This window comes from Nematolebias whitei, chromosome 16 (assembly GCF_014905685.2).
Source record: "Nematolebias whitei isolate Nwh7 chromosome 16, NemWhi1, whole genome shotgun sequence".
In the NCBI taxonomy this organism is placed as follows: domain Eukaryota; kingdom Metazoa; phylum Chordata; class Actinopteri; order Cyprinodontiformes; family Rivulidae; genus Nematolebias; species Nematolebias whitei.
The window spans coordinates 21,929,680-21,948,932 of record NC_056513.1 but is presented as its reverse complement, the minus strand read 5'-3'; the positions used below and the strand labels follow the sequence as shown (position 1 = coordinate 21,948,932).

Sequence of the window (19,253 nt, the reverse complement as noted above, 5' to 3'; positions counted from 1 at the left end):
TGTTTACATGAAAATATGTGCAATGTGAATGTAAAATGATGTTTACAAGTCTGACATGTTGTTTACTGCAGCATAATTTTCATGTGACAATATAATCAATATGTGTACCAGTTCAATGAGGACATGTGGCATTCAAAAGAAAAAAAAATTAAAAAAAGGGAGATGTTGTATTTACAATGTTGTATTGTAAACCGTCATAATTATTGTCCTCATGGGCTTGCCATACAGTAGACAGGAAGTGACGTAAGGATTCGGTGTACATGTTACGGGCATTCAATAAACAGACCCGGGCTCATGAAGCGTGTCGATTATCTTTATTAAGACTAATACGAAACATTACAGATCCTAAGAAAACACGGTATTCCATTCCATTGCTACGCCGATGACTGTCAGATCTACCTGCCACTGAAACCAGCCAGTGCTTGTTCAGTCCACCCTCTCCTCAAATGTCTGGACGACATTAAGACATGGATGGCTTCAAATTTTCTAAGTTTTAACGACCAGAAGACTGAAGTCATTGTCTTTAGCCCTAGCTCAGCTGCCGCCTCTTATCCTGTGAACCTGGACTCCCTTCAGCCTTATCTGAAGCACTCTGTTAAAAACCTTGGAGTGGTTTTTGACTCGGATTTTAAGTTCGACAAACAGATCAGTTCGGTTCTGCAGAGAAGCTTCTTCCAACTGCGGCAGGTAGCTAAGCTCAAGCCAGTGCTGTGTAGACCCGACCTTGAGACACTAGTCCATGCATTCATCACAACCCGCCTGGACTATTGTAATTCACTGTATGCTGGGGTCAGCCAGGCCTCTATCTCACGGCTACAGCTCGTCCAGAATGCTGCAGCTCGGCTCTTAACCGGTACACCGAGGTATGAGCACATCACACCAGTTCTGTCCTCCCTGCACTGGCTTCCTGTGAGAACTAGGATTGATTTCAAAATTCTCCTCCTGACCTATAAGTGCCTAAATGGCCTCGCACCCATCTACCTCTCTGAGCTACTGGAACCATATGCTCCCTCTCGGGCTCTGAGATCATCCGATCAGCTGCTTTTAGTTGTTCCAAAAACACGACTGAAGCTCCGAGGAGATCGGGCGTTTTCAGTCATGGGTCCCAAACTGTGGAACAACCTACCCCCCAACATTAGGCATGCCACCTCCCTTCCTGTGTTCAAATCCCTGCTAAAAACATATCTGTTCTCTCTGGCGTTTCATACTGTGTGAGTTGATTTAGTATATCTTGTTCCATGTCTTTATTTTAATGCTGTTGTTTTAATTTTTTAAGGTATATTCTTACTGCTTTTTATTTCTCAGTGTTACCCTTAGTGTTAAGCACTTTGATAACAGTCTATCTGTTTTAAATTGTGCTCTATAAATAAATATGACTTGACTTGACTTGAACTTGAAGATATTTATCCACAAATCTTAGCAGGTGAAACGAGAAGGAGGTGGATGAACTGGTTAAATTTAACGTGTCTGCACACCATCACTTATACTCACAAAGGTGTGGGGAGAAGCAACATCCTGCTATTACCGGTATCCTGATGCACGCTCGATAATCCAGGAAGAAAACCGTAACAAAGTAAGAACATCTGGATGGATTCTTGTTGAAACGTTTCATTTATCCAAAAGACTTTGTCGGTCTGAGAAGCTGCACTAAACTGTGTAGCACCTTCTCATAGTGGATCAACCAGTTTGTTGTTCTGGATTGCTCCCAGAAGAGCTGGCTGTGGAAAGAGACAGTCTCCCTGCTCAACAGCAAACTGGTTGATCAACTTTTATAAGACTGAGTTTACTGCAGCTCCTCAGACTAAAGAAGTCTTTTGGACAAAAGATGAAACGTTTCAACAAGAATCAGTCCAGAGGACGTGACTTGACGTTGTTGGGGGCTGCATAAAGGCAGCCACCTATCCACTTGAAGAGGGTCTTGCTCTTCTATGAACTTTAATGTGGCCCAAACCGCAACGCGTACCCCCACAAATGTTATATCCAAACGACCGGCTCGGCCATGACGTGCGTTATTACTTTCATTGGCATTTCAATGTAATTTGCAAACGAACACACCATTTTTCTCATTGAAAAACACAGACACAACTCTAAACAGCTTGTAACTGCCACAGTGAGGTCACATGACCTATAGTGGCGAGGTCTCTGAACAAAACACTGATTAACTTTAGGAGCCATTTTGATTCAAGATGGCTGCCACAGCTACCTCAGAAAACTTAAAATTGACTATAACTTAGTCATTCTTTGAGATATTGAGCTGAAATTTAGTATGGTTGTAGCTGAGAGAGTTGTTAGACATTCCTAATGCAAATAATAATTAAAAAAAATAAAAAAAATAACAGCCATCATAACTTAAAAGGAAAAACAGACTAACTCATTTTTTTTTGCCACATTGCACTGAAATTTGGTAAAGTGGTAGCCGAGAGTGAAGCCCAACACACATTACTGTCAAATCAAAATTTTAAAATGGTCACAATGTAGCAGTCCCCGTCAGTTTCTCCAGAAACTTTCCAGTTAGATCCTGCTATTATGCAACTGGCCTCAAAGTTTAACCATGCTTGCACAAGTTAATTGAAAATAGGCATTTATACATCCATCCATCTCTCCCAACTATCCATAATCTTTACCCGCTTCTTCCTTTCTGGGTCACTAGTGCCCATATCCAGCAGTCACTGTGTGAGAGGCAGGGGGACGCCCTGGACAGGTCAAGAATCCATCACAGGGACACATAGAGACAAACCACTCACTTTCTCACTCACACCTAGGGACAATTTAGACTTACCAGTCAGCCTAGCATGCATGATTTTGGTATGTGGGAGGAAACTGGAGAAAATCCACACGTTAGGGATCATGCCAACTCCACCCAGAAATGCTGGATGGGATTCGATCAACCTTCTCACTGGGAGGTGGCAACTCTACCAACTGTGCCGTGTTTCTGTAATTTAAAATCTTGAGGGAAATCCAAATTTTCAACCCCATATCAGCACATTTTTGACACAAAGAGAACTCAACTTAGGAAGCATAAAGAAAAATCTTTTTTTTTCATATACTATATATTTTTTAAAATGACAACTGAACAAAAAAGACAAGAGTGACTGCTTTGTTAGTTGCATATTCTGTTATTCTCTCACGCATTTAGTTACAAATCTTGTGTCTCTGCACATATCCAAGTCTTCTTCAGTAAATTTTTTGAAACTCCAGCTCATGAAGTGGTACATTTCAACACTGTAACAATACAGCATGTATTTCAGATGTGCAACGGAATGACTGTGCACTGCTGCGAAGTGGGAATGGACTCCAGGACATAGTCCGATTCAAAAAATCCACATTAATCCATAGAACACAGCACCTTCTGTTTCCACTGTAACTGCAGTGTCTCTTTTCATGGTGGGAGTTATTTCTTCTCAACAATCCCGCCAAAGTATTCTTTCTGGAACTGCTGAAACTCCTCCTCTGTAAACAAAGACGGCTTTTCTTTGGGCTTTTTGACAGGTTTGTCTGGGCGATTTCTTGACTGCCTTCCTATGTTGTGCTTCATGATCTAAGACAGACACAAACCAAATCAACAGATTAGCTATAAAAACACAGGCCATGTTTATGTTGGATCTGATTGGTTCGGGTTTAGATACTGATGGTTGATTTTAAACGTTCACATTACAACAATGTTATTTTAAATACAACTTGTATGCACTAGATCTTGAATAAAAAGAAATGCGATCATATGGTAATATAATTGCATATATTAAATGTATGTAACTGTAATATATGGTAAAATTAAGGAACCAAGTACTGATTTATGGTCAGAGGTAAACCTTCATTACCTTCAGTGTATCAGAATCTGTTGCTCTGAAGCTACTAGATTCCAGAAAGTATTTCATGTTGGTGCTCATCTGATTCTTGGGCTGATTCTTTCTGAACTCTTCTGCAAAAACACAAAATGAAAAGCATAATTTTACAACAAAAACGATTTACATGTTTTATGAAAATTTAAAACAAGTACCATCAAGCTTCAGCTATCTTTACATAATGTCATTTTCTAATCAGCATAAATATCACAGATTCAGTGTTGTGGATAATAAACTAAAGACTTGTTTTTAGAGATGCATTTTCATTTTCTGTCATCGGTTTAACAAAACTGCAACAAATAATATGGGACACTAACACAACCTTTATTTTTAACTTGTTTTTTTTATTGAAAATTTCTTAGAACAGTTGCAATGTAGAAGCATAATGTATATACATTATTAAACAATGATTCATTTTCCAGGGTTTTCATTATCCCGTTGTGAAGGTGGTGTATTCTTTCTATAATAAGTCCATTTTTCATTAAATTGCACCTCTTGCAGTCTTAATTTATGAGTTTTTCCATTGCAAATATCTCTTCCACAGTGCACAGCCACCGCTCCACGGTCAGTGGATTCACTTTATGCCACATTCTTGTGATGGCTTTTTAACTTGCTGTTAACAATATCTTAATCAGGTATTCGTCCTCTTTTTGTTGTTATGTTGTAACGTTTCACAAATACAGTGTTTTACATGTTTTCAGTCCCTCATATCCTAGTATTTTTTCTCAAGCTAAGCCATATATTATCCCAATATCCTTTTATTTTTGACAAATCTAAAATATACCATACCATTTTATTTATAGAGCACTTAAAACAGCGACAAGGCCAACCAAAGTGCTGTACAGACAGAACAACAGGTAACACACAAAGCAAAATACAAAATAAAGTAAAATATGTGTACATGATCTACATCCACGTGTCCACAGGATCTCCAGCATGGTTGTGTAAACACAACCTTTTTAACAACTAACTAACTAAGTAAATAACTAACTAAACATGTTTCTGACTGTTACTACTAATTAAATCTGGTTCTTTATAATTAGCTCTGACAAAGTTAGCTCCATCTTGTTGGATATGTTGAAAACAATGTTTTTAAGCGAGTTGCTGACATAAAACTACTCAAACTACAATGCAGATTGTTATCCTTGCTTGGGTTGTACAAACAAGCAGTAGCTTTTGTGGTTTCTGTTTTTCCTCTTTACACTTTCCAGTTTAGATCTTCCTAAACATTCAAGTGCATTAACGGCCTTGCACCATCATATCTCTCCGACCTTCTTCATCCTTATACTCCTTCTCGGGCTTTGAGATCATCAGACCAGCTGCTTTTGGCCGTACCAAAAACCAGGCTGAAGCTCAGAGGAGATCGAGCATTTTCAGTCGTGGGCCTTAAACTTTGGAACAATCTGCCCATCAACATTCGACAGGCCACCTCAGTCTCTGCTTTTAAATCTCTCCTAAAAACACATTTATACTCATTGACATTTAACACAGGGTGATTGGATTTAGATCTAGTTTTTCATTGATGCTGATTCTGTTTATGCTTTTGTTATTATTCCTATTTAACACAAGGTCATCAGATCAGATTTAGTATTTCATTGTTTCTAATTGTTTTTGGTTTTATATTTGTATTCCATGTGCTGTAAATATATCTTGCTACTTTTTATTTGATGATGTGATATTTTTGTTAAGCACTTTGGTAACAGTTTCTGTTTTAAATGTGCTCTATAAATAAATCTGACTTGACTAAACAGCTACATGTTGTATTAGATCTAATGATGATTTTAGACAGGTATGGTCAATATGAAAAATGTGACTTTACCTACTGCAGATTTGATCCTCTTGTCTTTGACTGTGGCTTTGCTCTTTCCGTGACCGAGGCGACCCTGCAGCCTCTTGACCTGCCTGGTGACCCCCTGCTTCTTGGTGCTCACCAGATCCATCACTGTGGCCGAGCTGGGTGTCTGAGCCTTCTTCTTCTTCACTTTATTGCTATCTAGAATCGTGCACACAAGAAGAGAAAAAGTGTTTTAGTTATACAACAGACTAGGACATACAGATGACAAAAACATTCAGACAGAAAACATCTTTACCGGAGCCTGATCCAAATTTAACTCGTTAAGAGTGCCCTACCATGAATGCATTTATTATGATAATTGGAGTTTGTATTTTTTAATCATTGTTCATGTATTATATCAGCTTGCATAGCAGTGTTCTCTTTTGATTTAAGATTTGAGAGGCTTTGTCATGAGAAAAGTTTCCATTTATTTTAAATCTTCAGATTAAGCAGCAAACTAGTCATGACATTTCTCCAAATAAATTTACTTCATATTTTACAAAACACTCTAAACTACAGTTACATTTAATAATACCGATTTAATAAAGTTTCACACCACAATTTAAAATCTGCTTTTTTTTAGTAGGATCCAAGTGCCCAAAAATATAAGTTCTGCTGTCCTTAACAACTGTTACTCGTTTATTTCCATTTAAAGATAATAGTAATTAAATATGCACGACTCGAAAAGGAAGAAGCGGGTAAAGTTAATGGATGGATGGAGTTTAAATTAAGTCAATAGCATTTTGAGCTAGCTTCAATCTCCGACAATGATAGCTTCAAGCGTCACTGAAGAACAAAACTGTTAAAAACTGACCTTTAACGTCATTGCTCAGCAGCTCCAGTCCTCTTCTGACTAAAGAAAACGACATACTTGAAATTATAAATTCACTTTTATCCCTTAGTTTACACTTAAAGCACTCTACTTGAAAAAATGAAAAGGAGCGTGTGAATACAGCAGCATCCGGTTGTGCACCGACCGAAGGAGTTCGCTGGATACCAGATAAGAATGTACATAGTTCCTACCATACTACTACTATATAAGAAAAACAGCAACAACAACAAGAACAATAATAATAATAATAATAATAATAATAATAATTGAGGTAAATACATTAACTAATTTTAAGATGCCATTTTGATAAACAACGTATTTTACAAAGTTTATTAATCACATCCTTCAGTAGAACCGATATTGCATGTGTTTTATTAATATTTGACCTAAACAATTCTGCTTTGCTTGTTTATTCATGAGAGAACACAAAGTTTTGCGCGTTCCAGCAGTTGTCAAACGGAACGTGACGCACTCCCCGTTTCTCCGCTCGCACTTTGCTCCCTCTGTCTTTTTTTTTCCAACCTTTGGCACAGGATAAGGTCGACAGACTTTCTAACCTCACTGTCTCTCCAGTAACCCAGCATGGCGCTTCAAGCTCGCGCTTTGCTCACCTCTAAATGGCTCGCGGAGGCCGTGAAGGTCCAGGGGAAAATGCGCATCTTGGACGCTTCTTGGTATTTGCCCAAACTGCGAAGAAACGCCAAAAGCGAGTTCAAGAAGAAGCACATCCCGGGTGCAGCCTTCTTTGACATAGACCAGTGTTGTGATAAAACCTCTCCCCTGGACCACATGCTGCCGTCAGAGAAGTTTTTCGCGGATTATGTGGGGAATTTGGGGGTAGAGAACGACACGCACGTCGTGGTGTACGACTGCAGCGAGTTTGGAGAGTTCGCTGCGCCGCGCGTCTGGTGGATGTTCCGGGTGTTCGGGCACAGCGCGGTGTCTCTGCTCAACGGGGGGTTCAGGAACTGGGAACTGGAGGGTCGGCCGGTGAGTAACCAGTATAAGAGACACGCTCCGACCGAGTATAGGGCCACCCTGAACCGCTCCTGGGTGAAAACCTACGAGGACATCCTGGATAACTTGGACACCAAGGCGTTCCAGGTGGTGGATGCAAGACCCCCAGGCAGGTTCAGAGGCCTGGACCCCGAACCAAGAGACAGTGAGTAGTCTGAAACAGAAATAAAACTGAAAAAGGAGACTCTTTGTTTACACACATAATTAATATTTTTATAGAGGCTGAAAGCTGCAATAATGTTTTAGCCCTTTTATAGTGCTGGATAATTTAAGTTATTTGTAGTTTAGATAAAAAATAAAATCTGCAGTCACAAGAACAGCATGCGTTTGAATAAAAAACAAAAAAGACAACATTTTGTGCATTTATATTCCAAATAGAAAAAGTGTAGGTCTGGAGTTTGAAAATCGAAGTATAACTTAATAGAGATTTTCTTTCTTTATTTTGTTTTAGACAAGCTAAATGATTTAATCCTCTCTGTGCATTTTAAGTGCATGTTTGTAAAAAGATTTCGAAGTGCAGATTAGGCCTGTCACGATACCAAATTTTGCTGGGCGATTAATTGTCTCAGAAATTATTGCGATAAACGATAGTATTGTTTGAAATTTGACAATAATTAGTAATTATTGTCAAAGTTAAGAAGAAATGTTGGTTAATTTTATGTGTAGTACCTTTTTTGACCACCAGATAGCAAAAATGAGGTTGATAATTTTAATTTATCGTGCGATTAATTGATTTATTGTTTATTGCGACAGGCCTAGTACAGATCCCATTTTGTGGGTTTAAACTAGATATTTTTCGCAGTATTATGAAATAGATTTAATTAAAATTTCTTCTGTTTTAGCAGACATTTGCTCATTTTCTTTACTGCTAAGCACCTGCACCGAATCAGTGTCATAAAGGCCTTTTTTGACCAGTTCTGTGATGGAGATGACTGAAAAGACGAGGCCTGCTTTTATTTTAAGGTTACAGAATGACTGATGCAATTCAAGGTTTGACTCGTCTCCATTTGATTCAAAGCATTTCTGAAGAATTGTGGCAAGAGGAAAACGTATTACTGACTAAGCTTGTTAGGCCACAACTTGTCAAACAGCTTCTGCTGGATTTCTGGTAAACAGTTTTTGCTGAGTCAGTGTGACATTCTCAAGTATGACGGAGTATTAGGGCCACGCTAAGAAAAAGAAATTACGAGAAATAAGTCATAAAATTAAGAGAATAAAGTTGTACGAGAACAAACTTGAAATATTGCGAGAATAAATTTGTAATATTACGAAAATAAAAGTCATAATACATCATGGGTCAGCTCACATTTGCTGTGGACAGCCTCCAATTCGAGGCACTGTGTTTATGAAGTAGTCCGCGATCACTTTTGGGTCACTGTTTGTGAAATATGCCTCCATCCACATTATGTGACGACTAAATCCGTCAACACAAACATTAATTGCAATGCCATATATCTTCAGTTTATCATAAGATGCCACGGTGCGTTGGACCCCTGCTATTGTACTTACGACGTAAATGTTCATTATTTTACCGCAGTTGTAAGACTGCTTTTGCGTGTTGGAATTCTGATATTATTACAACTTTATTCTGGTAATATTACAAGTTTATTCTCATAATATTATCACTTTATCTGCAACTGGGTACTAGACTTTTTAACAAACAGACCACAGTTAGTGAGGATCCACAACCTCTCCTCCTCCACCATAACCCTCAGCACTGGCTCTCCTCAGGGATGTGTGTTGAGCCCCCTCCTGTTTACTCTGCTCACATATGATTGTGCAGCTACCCATCCAGGCTGTCAGATTGTAAAGTTTGCAGATGATACAGCGGTGGTGGGATGCATCACAAACAATGATGAGTCCAGCTACAGGCAAGAGGTGGAACACCTGGAGAGCTGGTGCAGAGAGAATAACCTTCACATCAATGTGAAGAAGACAAAGGAGATGATTGTGGACTTCAGAAGGAACAAAAACACCTACACCCCCCTGAACATAAGAGGATCTGCGGTGGAAGTGGTCTCCAGCTACAAGTACTTGGGTGTACACATGAATGACAACCTCAGCTGGAGCAACAACACCACCAGCCTGATCAAGAAAGCTCATCAGAGACTCTACTTCCTCAGACGGCTGAGACGAGCTGGTCTGGGAAGCTCAGTCCTCACCTCCTTCTACAGGTGTGCAGTGGAGAGTATCCTGTGCTCGAGCATCAATGTGTGGCATGGAGGCTGCACAGCTGCAGAAAGAAAAGCTTTGCAGAGAGTGGTGAAGGCTGCACAGAAATCTGTTGGAATCAGCCTCCCCACCATCACAGACATCTACACCTCCAGATGCAGGAAGAGGGCCACCTGCATCATGAAGGATCCCACCCACCCAGCACACACACTTTTTGCCCCACTCCCCTCAGGAAGGAGGTTAAGGAGCATTAAGTGTAGAACCACTAGACTGAGGAACAGCTTCTACCCTGAGGCTGTTAGACTCATGAATCTCTAACTAGAATAATCACTGTGAAAAACCATATCATGTTGCTGCTGATCTGTTTCATGTTGCTGCTGATCTGTTTCAATGTTGATGTGTTCATGCGTGCACATCCGCTCACAGACTCATGTTCATGTTTGTGCTGATGTTCAATGTTTTATGTTATGAGTGCTTAGTGTATATTTAGTTGATGTTTTTCTTAGTTCATATCTTAGATGTTATTACTGTTTTTCTTAGACATTTTATTGTTGGATGTAACTGGGACCCCGTGTACATAATTTCGCTCCACCACATGTACCACATGAGGTGCGAATGACAATAAAGAAACTCTGACTCTGACTCTGACTTTATTCTCATATTGCTTCTACTTTATTTTTGTAATACTAGGACTTTATTTTCATATAACTTCAACTTTATTCTCGTAATACTACAAATTTATTCTCGTAATAGTAGAACTTTATTGTCGTACGACTTTATTCTCGTAATACTATGACTTTATTCTTGTTTCTAGTGTAATTTTTTTTTCTTAGCGTTGCCCCAAAGCTCCGTCGTACCCAAGTATCTAATATAAAGGGAATAAAATTCAGAGAGTCAGAGATTCTTTATTGTCGTTCCACCACATGTACCACATGTGGTGGAATGAAATTATACACAGGGTCCCAGTTACATCCAACAATACAATGTAAAAGAAAAACAGTGATAACATTTAAGATATGACCTAAGAAAAACATCAACTAAATATACACTAAGCACTAATAGCATAAAAACATTACGTCAAACGGCAGCACAAACATGAGCATGAGTCTGTGTGAGCAGATGAGCACACATGAACACATCAACATACCATACCATACCATTTTATTTATAGAGCATTTAAAACAGCGACAAGGCCAACCAAAGTGCTGTACAGACAGAACAACAGGTAACACACAAAGCAAAATACAAAATGAAGTAAACCAGAATATAGACATAAAAACGATGCAGATAATAAATATGACAACTAACCTGTGTGAAGCAAACAGGTTCAAAACACAGATCATCTGGTGTTGAAAGCTACTGAATAGTAATGTGTTTTTAAACGGGATTTGAAAACCGAGAGGGAGGGGGCCTGTCTGACAAGCAGAGGTAACTCGTTCCAAAGTCTTGGTCCTGCTACAGAGAAGCCCCCTGTCACTTCTTCGCTTAAGAAGCGTTCCTAGAACTGTGAGGCATGAAACAGATCAGCAGCAACATGATGTGATTTTTTTCATAGTGATTATTCTGGTTAGAGATTTATGTGTCTAACAGCCTCAGGGTAGAAGCTGTTCCTCAGTCTAGTGGTTCTACACTTAATGCTCCTCAACCTCCTGCTTGAGGGGAGCGGGGCAAAAAAGTGTTTGTGCTGGGTGAGTGGGGTCCTTCATGATGCAGGTGGCTCTCTTCCTACATCTGGAGGTGTAAATGTCTGTGATGGTGGGGAGACTGACTCCAATAGTCTTCTGTGCAGCCTTCACCACTCTCTGCAAAGCTTTTCTTTGTGCAGCTGTGCAGCCTCCATGCCACACGTTGATGCTGGAGCACAGGATGCTCTCCACTGCACACCTGTAGAAGGAGGTGAGGACTGAGCTTCCCAGACCAGCTCGCCTCAGCCGCCTGAGGAAGTAGAGTCTCTGATGAGCTTTCTTGATCAGGCTGGTGGTGTTATTGCCCCAGATGAGTTTGGCATTCATGTGTACACCCAAGTACTTGTATCTGGAGACCACTTCCACCGCAGATCCTCTTATGTTCAGGGGGGTGTAGGTGTGTTTGTTCCTTCTGAAGTCCATAATCATCTCCTTTGTCTTCTTCACATTAATGTGAAGGTTATTCTCTTTGCACCAGCTCTCCAGGTGTTCCATCTCCTGCCTGTAGCTGGACTCTTCATTGTTTGTGATGCATCCCACCACCGCTGTGTCATCTGCAAACTTTACAATATGACAGCCTGGATGGGTAGCTGCACAATTAATCGTGAGCAGAGTGAATAGGAGAGGGCTCAACACACATCCCTGATGAGAGCCAGTGCTGAGGGTTATGGTGGTAAAAGGCACTGTCTCAGCTGTGAATATTTAGATGTACATCATATAACTTATGTTTACAGGTGATGTTCTTAATGTACATTTGCAAACTAAAAACCTAAACTACTTTTCATTTGTATTCTTTTTTACTTTTTATTAATAGATTACATTTTTTTTCTCACAAAAATCCCACAAAATCTAAGTTCTCTGGATCAGCACTTGCTTGTGTCTCTTTTTTAATATAAAGGACAAATAATTTCCAGTAACCTGTAACATTTCAGAGAGTCATAGCAAAAAAAACTACACAAGTTCAGAAAAGAGTAAAACAAGTGTCTAAATTTTAAGAAATGTGATTTTTTTTTTAAATTAGCAACATTTATTTAAAGCACTTTTCTAATCTAGGGGGAGTGGTGGCGCAGAGGTTAAAGGAAGCGAGCATGCGATCAGAAGGTCACCGGTTCAACTCCCCAGACTGACAACATCAAAATGTGGGTGGGAAAGGTGAAACAACCACACCTGTCTCCACCCTCATTTGCCCCCTTGAGCAAGGCCCTCAACCCCACCCCAGGCACATTCACATGCGGTCCTCCCTTTACATGTGAATAGCTAGTTCTGACTGTCCGCAGCAAACTGGCTGATCCACTATGAGAGGGTGCTGTTTATAAGACTGCAGTTGTTGCAGCGCCTTGTATTTTGAACAAAAGACAAAACATTTCAACAAAGAATCCGTCCAGAGGACCTGACTTAAAGTTGTTACAGTTTACTTAGTGAGTTTGTGTTGACCATTGTCAACTGTGTACCACTGATTTGTTTAATAAGAGCAGCCACACATACCATATTATTCAGACTATAACGTGCACTTAAAGTCCTTTAATTTTCTCAAAAGTCAACAGTGAGCCTTATAATCAAGTATGCCTCATGTATTAAATCTGGTTGTGCTTACTGACCTCGAACCAATTTTATGTGGTACACGATGCTCAAAAATCTGTCAAAATGTTTTGGTTTTGCTTAATGCGCCTTATAGACCGAAAAATATGAATACTCACTTAATACATTTTATGAACAGTGAGTGACTCAGGCTCACGCACACGTCAACACACACCAGGAGTGTATCACATTTTAAAATTAACAGTACACAATTTAGCCTTTGATAACACTTAGACGTCCACTTGACCTGACTGAACATTGCTAAGTAAGTAAGTAAACTTTATTTATATAGCACTTTTCATAGATACAATCACACAGTGCTTTACAGAAATACAAACTACAGGTTTAAAATAAAACAAAAACAATATCAACAGCTGATTAATAAAAACAGTAAAAACAGCTGATAAAAACAGTAAATAAAACATTTAACTAAAAGCTTGTCTGAATAAAAGTGCTTTTTAAAGGAGGGGCAGGACATTCCACAGCCGGGGGGCTATGGCCTGAAAGGAAAGGTCACCCCGAGTTTTAAACCGGGTCTTAGGGACCTTTAGGAGGTTCGGCGCTGAAGACCGAAGTGTGCGGGCTGGAGAATAAGGGATCAACATTTCGGTGATGTACTGGGGGGCCTGTCTATTTAAAGCTCTAAAAGTTCAGACTAAAATTTTAAAATTAATTCTAAATTCAACAGGCAGACAATGAAGATAAGATAGGTGTAATGTGAGAGACCTTCTATTAGTTCCTGTTAAAAGCCTCACAGTTCTGGACCAACTGGAGGCGAGCGACGGCAGATTTGTTAAAACAAGTAAAAAGGGAATTACAATAATCTAAATGAGAAGAGATTAAAACATGAATAATCATCTCCAGGTCAGATCTGGATAACATTGCCCTCAATTTGGAAATGTTTCTCAGATGATAAAAGCCGTTTTTTACCAGAAGCTTTTGGATGTTTTTCCAGCGACACTGACTGGTCGAACAGAACACCGAGGTTTCTGAGGCTCGGCTGAGAAGAGGAGGCCAGAGAACCGAGGTGTTGCTTGATCCAAGGAACTTTCTGTTCAGGAGCAATGATCAGGGTTCCAGTCTTGTTAGAATTTCACTGAAGGCAGTTGTTAGCTAACCACGCCTTAATATGGGAAACACAATTTACTAATTCAGCTAACTTGTGTGATTCGGAGCAGTACAGTTGAATGTCATCAGCATAGAAATGGTAAGACACATTTCTGAAGCTACTGATAATCTTTCCAAGGGGGCTGATGTATAGAAGGAACAGAATAGGACCTAAGACTGAACCCTGAGGCACACCATACAGTAACTGAGTGGTCTTAGACTGTATGTTATTCACAAACATTGTTGGATTTGTACCTGGATTATTGAGCATGAACTTTTGGTGTTTTGAACCATTTTGGCATGACCGCCTCAGAGGAGTTGACGGGGGAGAGGGCGGGCCCCAGAAACCATCTTATCACCAGCAAACTGTTTTTTTTTCCCACTATGAGTGTGGTATTTGTGGGACTCCAGGTTGTTTGTGGCTCCTCAGACTGAAGAAGTCCTTTGGATGAAGGACGAAACGTCTCGGCAAGTAAAGAAACATCCAGATGATCTGACTGACCATTGTTGCACACTTAGATGTGTTGAACTCAACAGATACTGATCGTGGATGTCAAATCTAGTTCCATACACTATAACTCCTACAGACGCACACTGAGAAATACTTTCTGTTAGAGCCCTTGTTTGTGAAAGCAGTTTCAGCAGTAAACTTTGATCGTATTGACTGTTAAAACTCAAGAGCACAGAGAATTAGGAAATCAACTCTGCGTATTGATGGTTTGCCATTATAGTCAGCCCTTGTTATGTACACAGTACTGTTTTCTTAGTAAATGCTTGCGTCTCTTCCTCTTTGGACCGTTGTTGCAATTACATACAGTATTTAAAAAAAAAAAGATGTAAAAAAACCAAACCCTGCTTCATCAGCCTCGATCTTGAGCACGTTCCCTCCTGCAGCCAAGCGGTCACTGTTCTCAGTTCCAAGTTAATGTTCACTTTCCATCTCATGTTTACCCACTTCTCCAAGGCATCATGCACCTGGATCAATCAGCTTTCACTCAATTATTGCTTCAACCTTTTTTCAACCGAGTCAGAGTATTTTGTATTTACAGAGCCTTTGATTTCAGTAAATCTGAGAGATTTAAAGGCTTTAAAGATTTAAATCTAATGAAGACCAGGGCAAGACATAAAAATATCCTTATGTAAAACAACAAAATCAGCTTCTGAATGCCTCCTCCTCTCACATATCATCTTTACATATTATAAACAAAATATATTTATAATACTAATAAAATAGACTAATTTAAATAATTCAGCTAGGCTGATTTCATCATTTTTTATTCAGAAAATGATGAACAAACTGTACAAAAAAAAAGAGAAAAGCAAACGTTTTAGAAGCTATTAGGTGAAAAACGAGGAGAACCAAGGTTTTTGCTCAAAGGTTAAACAAAACTGGCTTTTAAATGTCATAAAATGTCACTTCTGATTCCAAAAGTCAGTACACAAAGATGTTAAAATGCTAGAAACTAAAACTTCAAAAATGCCAACTTGATTCTGAGCAGCAACAACAAAAGATTCTGTGATTCAGAGCTATTTTATGTATAGTTTTGTCTATTTGTTCACTCTGTATTTAGGTCCTATTTTATTATTATTATCTGATTTTTTTAAATTACTTTATTTTATCCTATTTTTTCTCCCTTTCTGATTGACAGACACGGAGCCAGGCCACATCCCCGGCTCCATCAACATCCCCTTCCATTCCCTCCTGTCTCCTTCGGGTCACTTCCTGCCAAAAGATAAACTCCAGGAGCTCTTCGTCCAGGCTGGTGTGGACGCCAGTCGTCCCATGTGTGTCCTGTGTGGTTCTGCTGTGACTGCGTGCCATGTGGCTCTGGCTGCCCACGAGTGCGGACACCCGGAGGTGTCCGTGTATGACGGTTCGTGGTCGGAGTGGTACACCCGTGCTGTGCCTGAGCACGTAATATCTGAAGGCAGAGGGAAACATGTATGATCAACTGGGAACACGTGGTGGGACTGATGAAGTGAGGTGGTATCAGCCTGAACCTGGACTTCAAGAAGTTCATTCTGGAGTCCTTCATGCTTTAAGCTATGTGAGCTAGCTTAAAGACAGAAATAGAAACAGCTTGACCGTACTCTTTTAAAATAATAAAAGCCTTTTAGGCACCTGAAACAGTTGTGACACCTTTTTTTTATTTAAGCCTGAAACCTTTTTACACTCAGCTAAGCTAAATGGACCCATCAAGCTTCATAAACAGCCCAAAGTAAGACAAGCATCATTCAGGTCAGTTTCCAGAATGTAATGATTTTTTTCTCCTTTTGCACATTGAAAATAATGGTTTTGTGGAGTTATAAGTAATCAATATCTTACCTGCATTAATCACTCGAAACGTCATCAGTTTGGAGGCAGGCATAAGTTCTCTCAGGAGAGTTTTAGCTAACAGATAGTCCCATTGAGGTCAGCACCACAGCAGATTTCTGCCTTCTTAAAACAGCTTAACAATTAATAGTGATTTGTGCAAACAGCAGTTTACAAACATTTACATTGCCGTTACTTTTGCATTAGACGCTTAAATAAAAGATGAATACTGATGACAACTTTGCAAAATACTATTTACATTCCTAAATATACCTTCAAGGAGTCAACTTTATCTGAACACTGTCTGTTTGTTTACAGCTGTTAAGCTTTTTGGGGAATACAGTGGAAGATTGTTTTCTCCGAGTCAGAAATGCAAACATTTCATGTACAACACGTGTTCTTCATTAAAATGTGCAATACATCATGTGAGTATTTTATTAAAGCTTGCAACACTGACTTACTTGGGATATAGTTGCTTTATTCGTCTCAAATAGTTTTGGATGGGAGGTTTATTTGATGGCAAATTTGACTGGCAGTGCTGGAAGGTTCAAATGTAAATGGAATACTTATATAGCGCCTTTATCTAATCAAGATACTGAAAGCACTTTACAACACAATCTGTGCCCTCATTGACCTCCACACACACATTCATACAGCACTCTACCAAAGCTAATCTGAGCAAATCATTCTAAAGAGACTAATCAGAGCTTTATCACATTCATACACCGATGGGACACACATCAGAGGCAATGAGGGGTTCAGTGTTTTACCCAGGGACACTTCAGCATGTGACTACTGGTGGAATCGAACCCCCAACTCTCCTATTGGAGGACGACTGTGCTAACCACTCAGCCACAGCTGCCTTCGTCTTGCCTTCAAGCATAGCCAAAGTTCAGAAATTGTATTTTTCATTGTGTTAAAAAAAAAAAAAAATCCTACTCACATCTTGGCAATGTCATGTCAAATGCAAAGCTGTGAATAAAATGGGATATACTGATGTTTCCGTCCACAGAAATATAGATCCATTTGTTGTGTTTACTTGTTTTTTCCTTCTCAGGTTGCAGCTAAACTGGTGCATATCTTCCCCCAAAGTAAACATTATACAGAAATAAAATATAATTCATATGCACTGTATAATGCATCAAGACTTGATAAATTTAACTTCTTTATTTGATAATGTTTTTGCCCATCTGTATGCAAATATTATTTTTTTTTTGGTACTGTTAGCAAAAGATTTTATGAATTGCTGAGCAAATTTTGATGAAACTTGCAGAAAATAATCGTTGGGCTGACATCTACAACTGATTAATGTTTGGAGTCAACTTGATTCAAGATGGCTGCCAGAGCTAATCAACCTTAGAGAAAAAACGACTAACGCAGTCAATTTCACAAACATGGAGCTAAAATTTGGTGTGGTTGTAGCTGAAACTGATCTACTTACTGTATACTCTTGAGCAATAATTGATTGCTCAGAATCTGTGTTTTGAATTTTAATATGAACAACTTGAATTAACTTTTGCAAAATATCTCATGAATCACTGGGCAGATTTTAATAAACCGTTTAGCAAAGTATTATGGGATGTTCACCTACAGTTGATTAGCTTTTGGAGCCAGTTCAGTTCAGAATGGCTGCTACAATTAGCTGACCTTAGAAAACACAACAAAAGGCTACAATTCAGTCAATTTTACAAAAGAAAGTGATAAAATTAGCTGTGCTTGTAGGCAAAATACATAAACATCTTATTCGTAAGCACTAATCGTTATTTTTTACCTAAATATTTAGCATTATTTGTTGGGAGTCAGCCATGTTTTTCTGTTAGCAAAATAACTGGTGAGCTGCATGGTTTGTAATGGAGCTTAATAAAAACTAATTATCATACCTCAATCCAAGAAGGCCACCAGCTAATGCACATTATTTAACACAAAAATAGCTAAAACTCTGTCACTTTATTAGATAATGAGTTAAAATGTGATGTGGTCATAGCTGAGAGCTACTCACAACACGTGAGCATGAACTCCTGCAGGATTACATGAGATTGTCCTGCAGGATCAGTAAAGTTCTATCCTATCTTATAAATATATATTTATAAGTCTGATTAAAATGTGTAGAAAGTTTTAAAAATGTCAACTTTAAATAACCTCAGCCTTAAACTCTAGCTTAAAAGCTAGAGAGCAATACCAATTCCTTTAAGGAATGCTTGGCCTTTAATTTGATCTGCCCTGTATTTCACAGAGCTTCCTGCAGTCCTTCAAATTGAGTCACAAACGTACACAGACCAAACTTGTGAATCCCACAAAAATAGCTTACAGGGTTTTGCACATTTTTTAACATTAATTGCCTAACATTTTTTTTTTTTAAATACTATAGGCTTCTCAGGCCTCCGCTTAACAGTTTGAACAGTATCTGAACCTGATATACAGTAGTTCTCAAACCCCTACTCCATCAGACAACAGTGTGGGAACATGTGCTTCGATAAAACAATGTCAAAAATAAAAATTTTTATTTTAATTTTTTTAGACTAATTTAAAGAGTATTTTCATTAAATAGTAGCAAGGAGCAAAGTTGCTGTGAATGGTAACGTCATTCGTTTATTTTGATCATGAAGGTGGTGATTTTTGCTTGAAGTTCATAGTGATGGTTTGCTCCTGTTGCATGTCTTGGCTCTGTTCTGCTGTGAAAATACTTTATTGGTTACATCTGACTAAAAACAGGTCATACGGTTACATCTGACTAAAAACAGTAAGGTCATTCTGCTGTGTCATATTTTACCTGCAAAACTGCTGGAACACAGTTCTTACTTGGGAAATGAGTTGACATTTTGCTGTATTTTAAACATGTGATTAGGGAAACAAAAACCTCCACAGCATTGAG

At 39.0% G+C, this 19,253-nt stretch overlaps 2 protein-coding genes across 2 annotated transcripts; one reads left to right on the top strand and one right to left on the bottom strand.

The window, feature by feature from the left end:
- Positions 1-3,100: 3,100 nt before the first annotated feature.
- Positions 3,101-6,658, bottom strand: rps19bp1 (ribosomal protein S19 binding protein 1). Its single transcript, XM_037690350.1, has 4 exons — positions 6,491-6,658; positions 5,662-5,835; positions 3,819-3,919; positions 3,101-3,538 (listed from the first exon to the last, which is right to left on the bottom strand). Exons 1-4 carry the CDS (start codon positions 6,543-6,545, stop codon positions 3,392-3,394), a joined length of 477 nt encoding a protein of 158 aa, XP_037546278.1. The 5' UTR covers positions 6,546-6,658; the 3' UTR covers positions 3,101-3,391.
- Positions 6,659-7,046: 388 nt separating this feature from the next.
- Positions 7,047-16,283, top strand: LOC119422936 (3-mercaptopyruvate sulfurtransferase). The gene is made up of 2 exons (XM_037690349.1): positions 7,047-7,670; positions 15,717-16,283. The coding sequence occupies exons 1-2, from the start codon at positions 7,091-7,093 to the stop codon at positions 16,013-16,015; spliced, it is 879 nt and encodes a 292-aa protein (XP_037546277.1). The 5' UTR covers positions 7,047-7,090; the 3' UTR covers positions 16,016-16,283.
- The last annotated feature ends 2,970 nt before the right edge of the window (positions 16,284-19,253 follow it).

Coding starts and splice junctions, on each gene's coding strand:
- rps19bp1 (XM_037690350.1), bottom strand. CDS start 6,545: ATGTCGTTTTCTTTAGTCAGAAGAGGACTGGAGCTGCTGAGCAATGAC. Junction 5,836..6,490: donor GCTGAGCAATGACGTTAAAG/GTCAGTTTTTAA, acceptor GCACGATTCTAG/ATAGCAATAAAGTGAAGAAG. Junction 3,920..5,661: donor GAGGATCAAATCTGCAGTAG/GTAAAGTCACAT, acceptor GTGTTTTTGCAG/AAGAGTTCAGAAAGAATCAG.
- LOC119422936 (XM_037690349.1), top strand. CDS start 7,091: ATGGCGCTTCAAGCTCGCGCTTTGCTCACCTCTAAATGGCTCGCGGAG. Junction 7,671..15,716: donor GGACCCCGAACCAAGAGACA/GTGAGTAGTCTG, acceptor TCTGATTGACAG/ACACGGAGCCAGGCCACATC.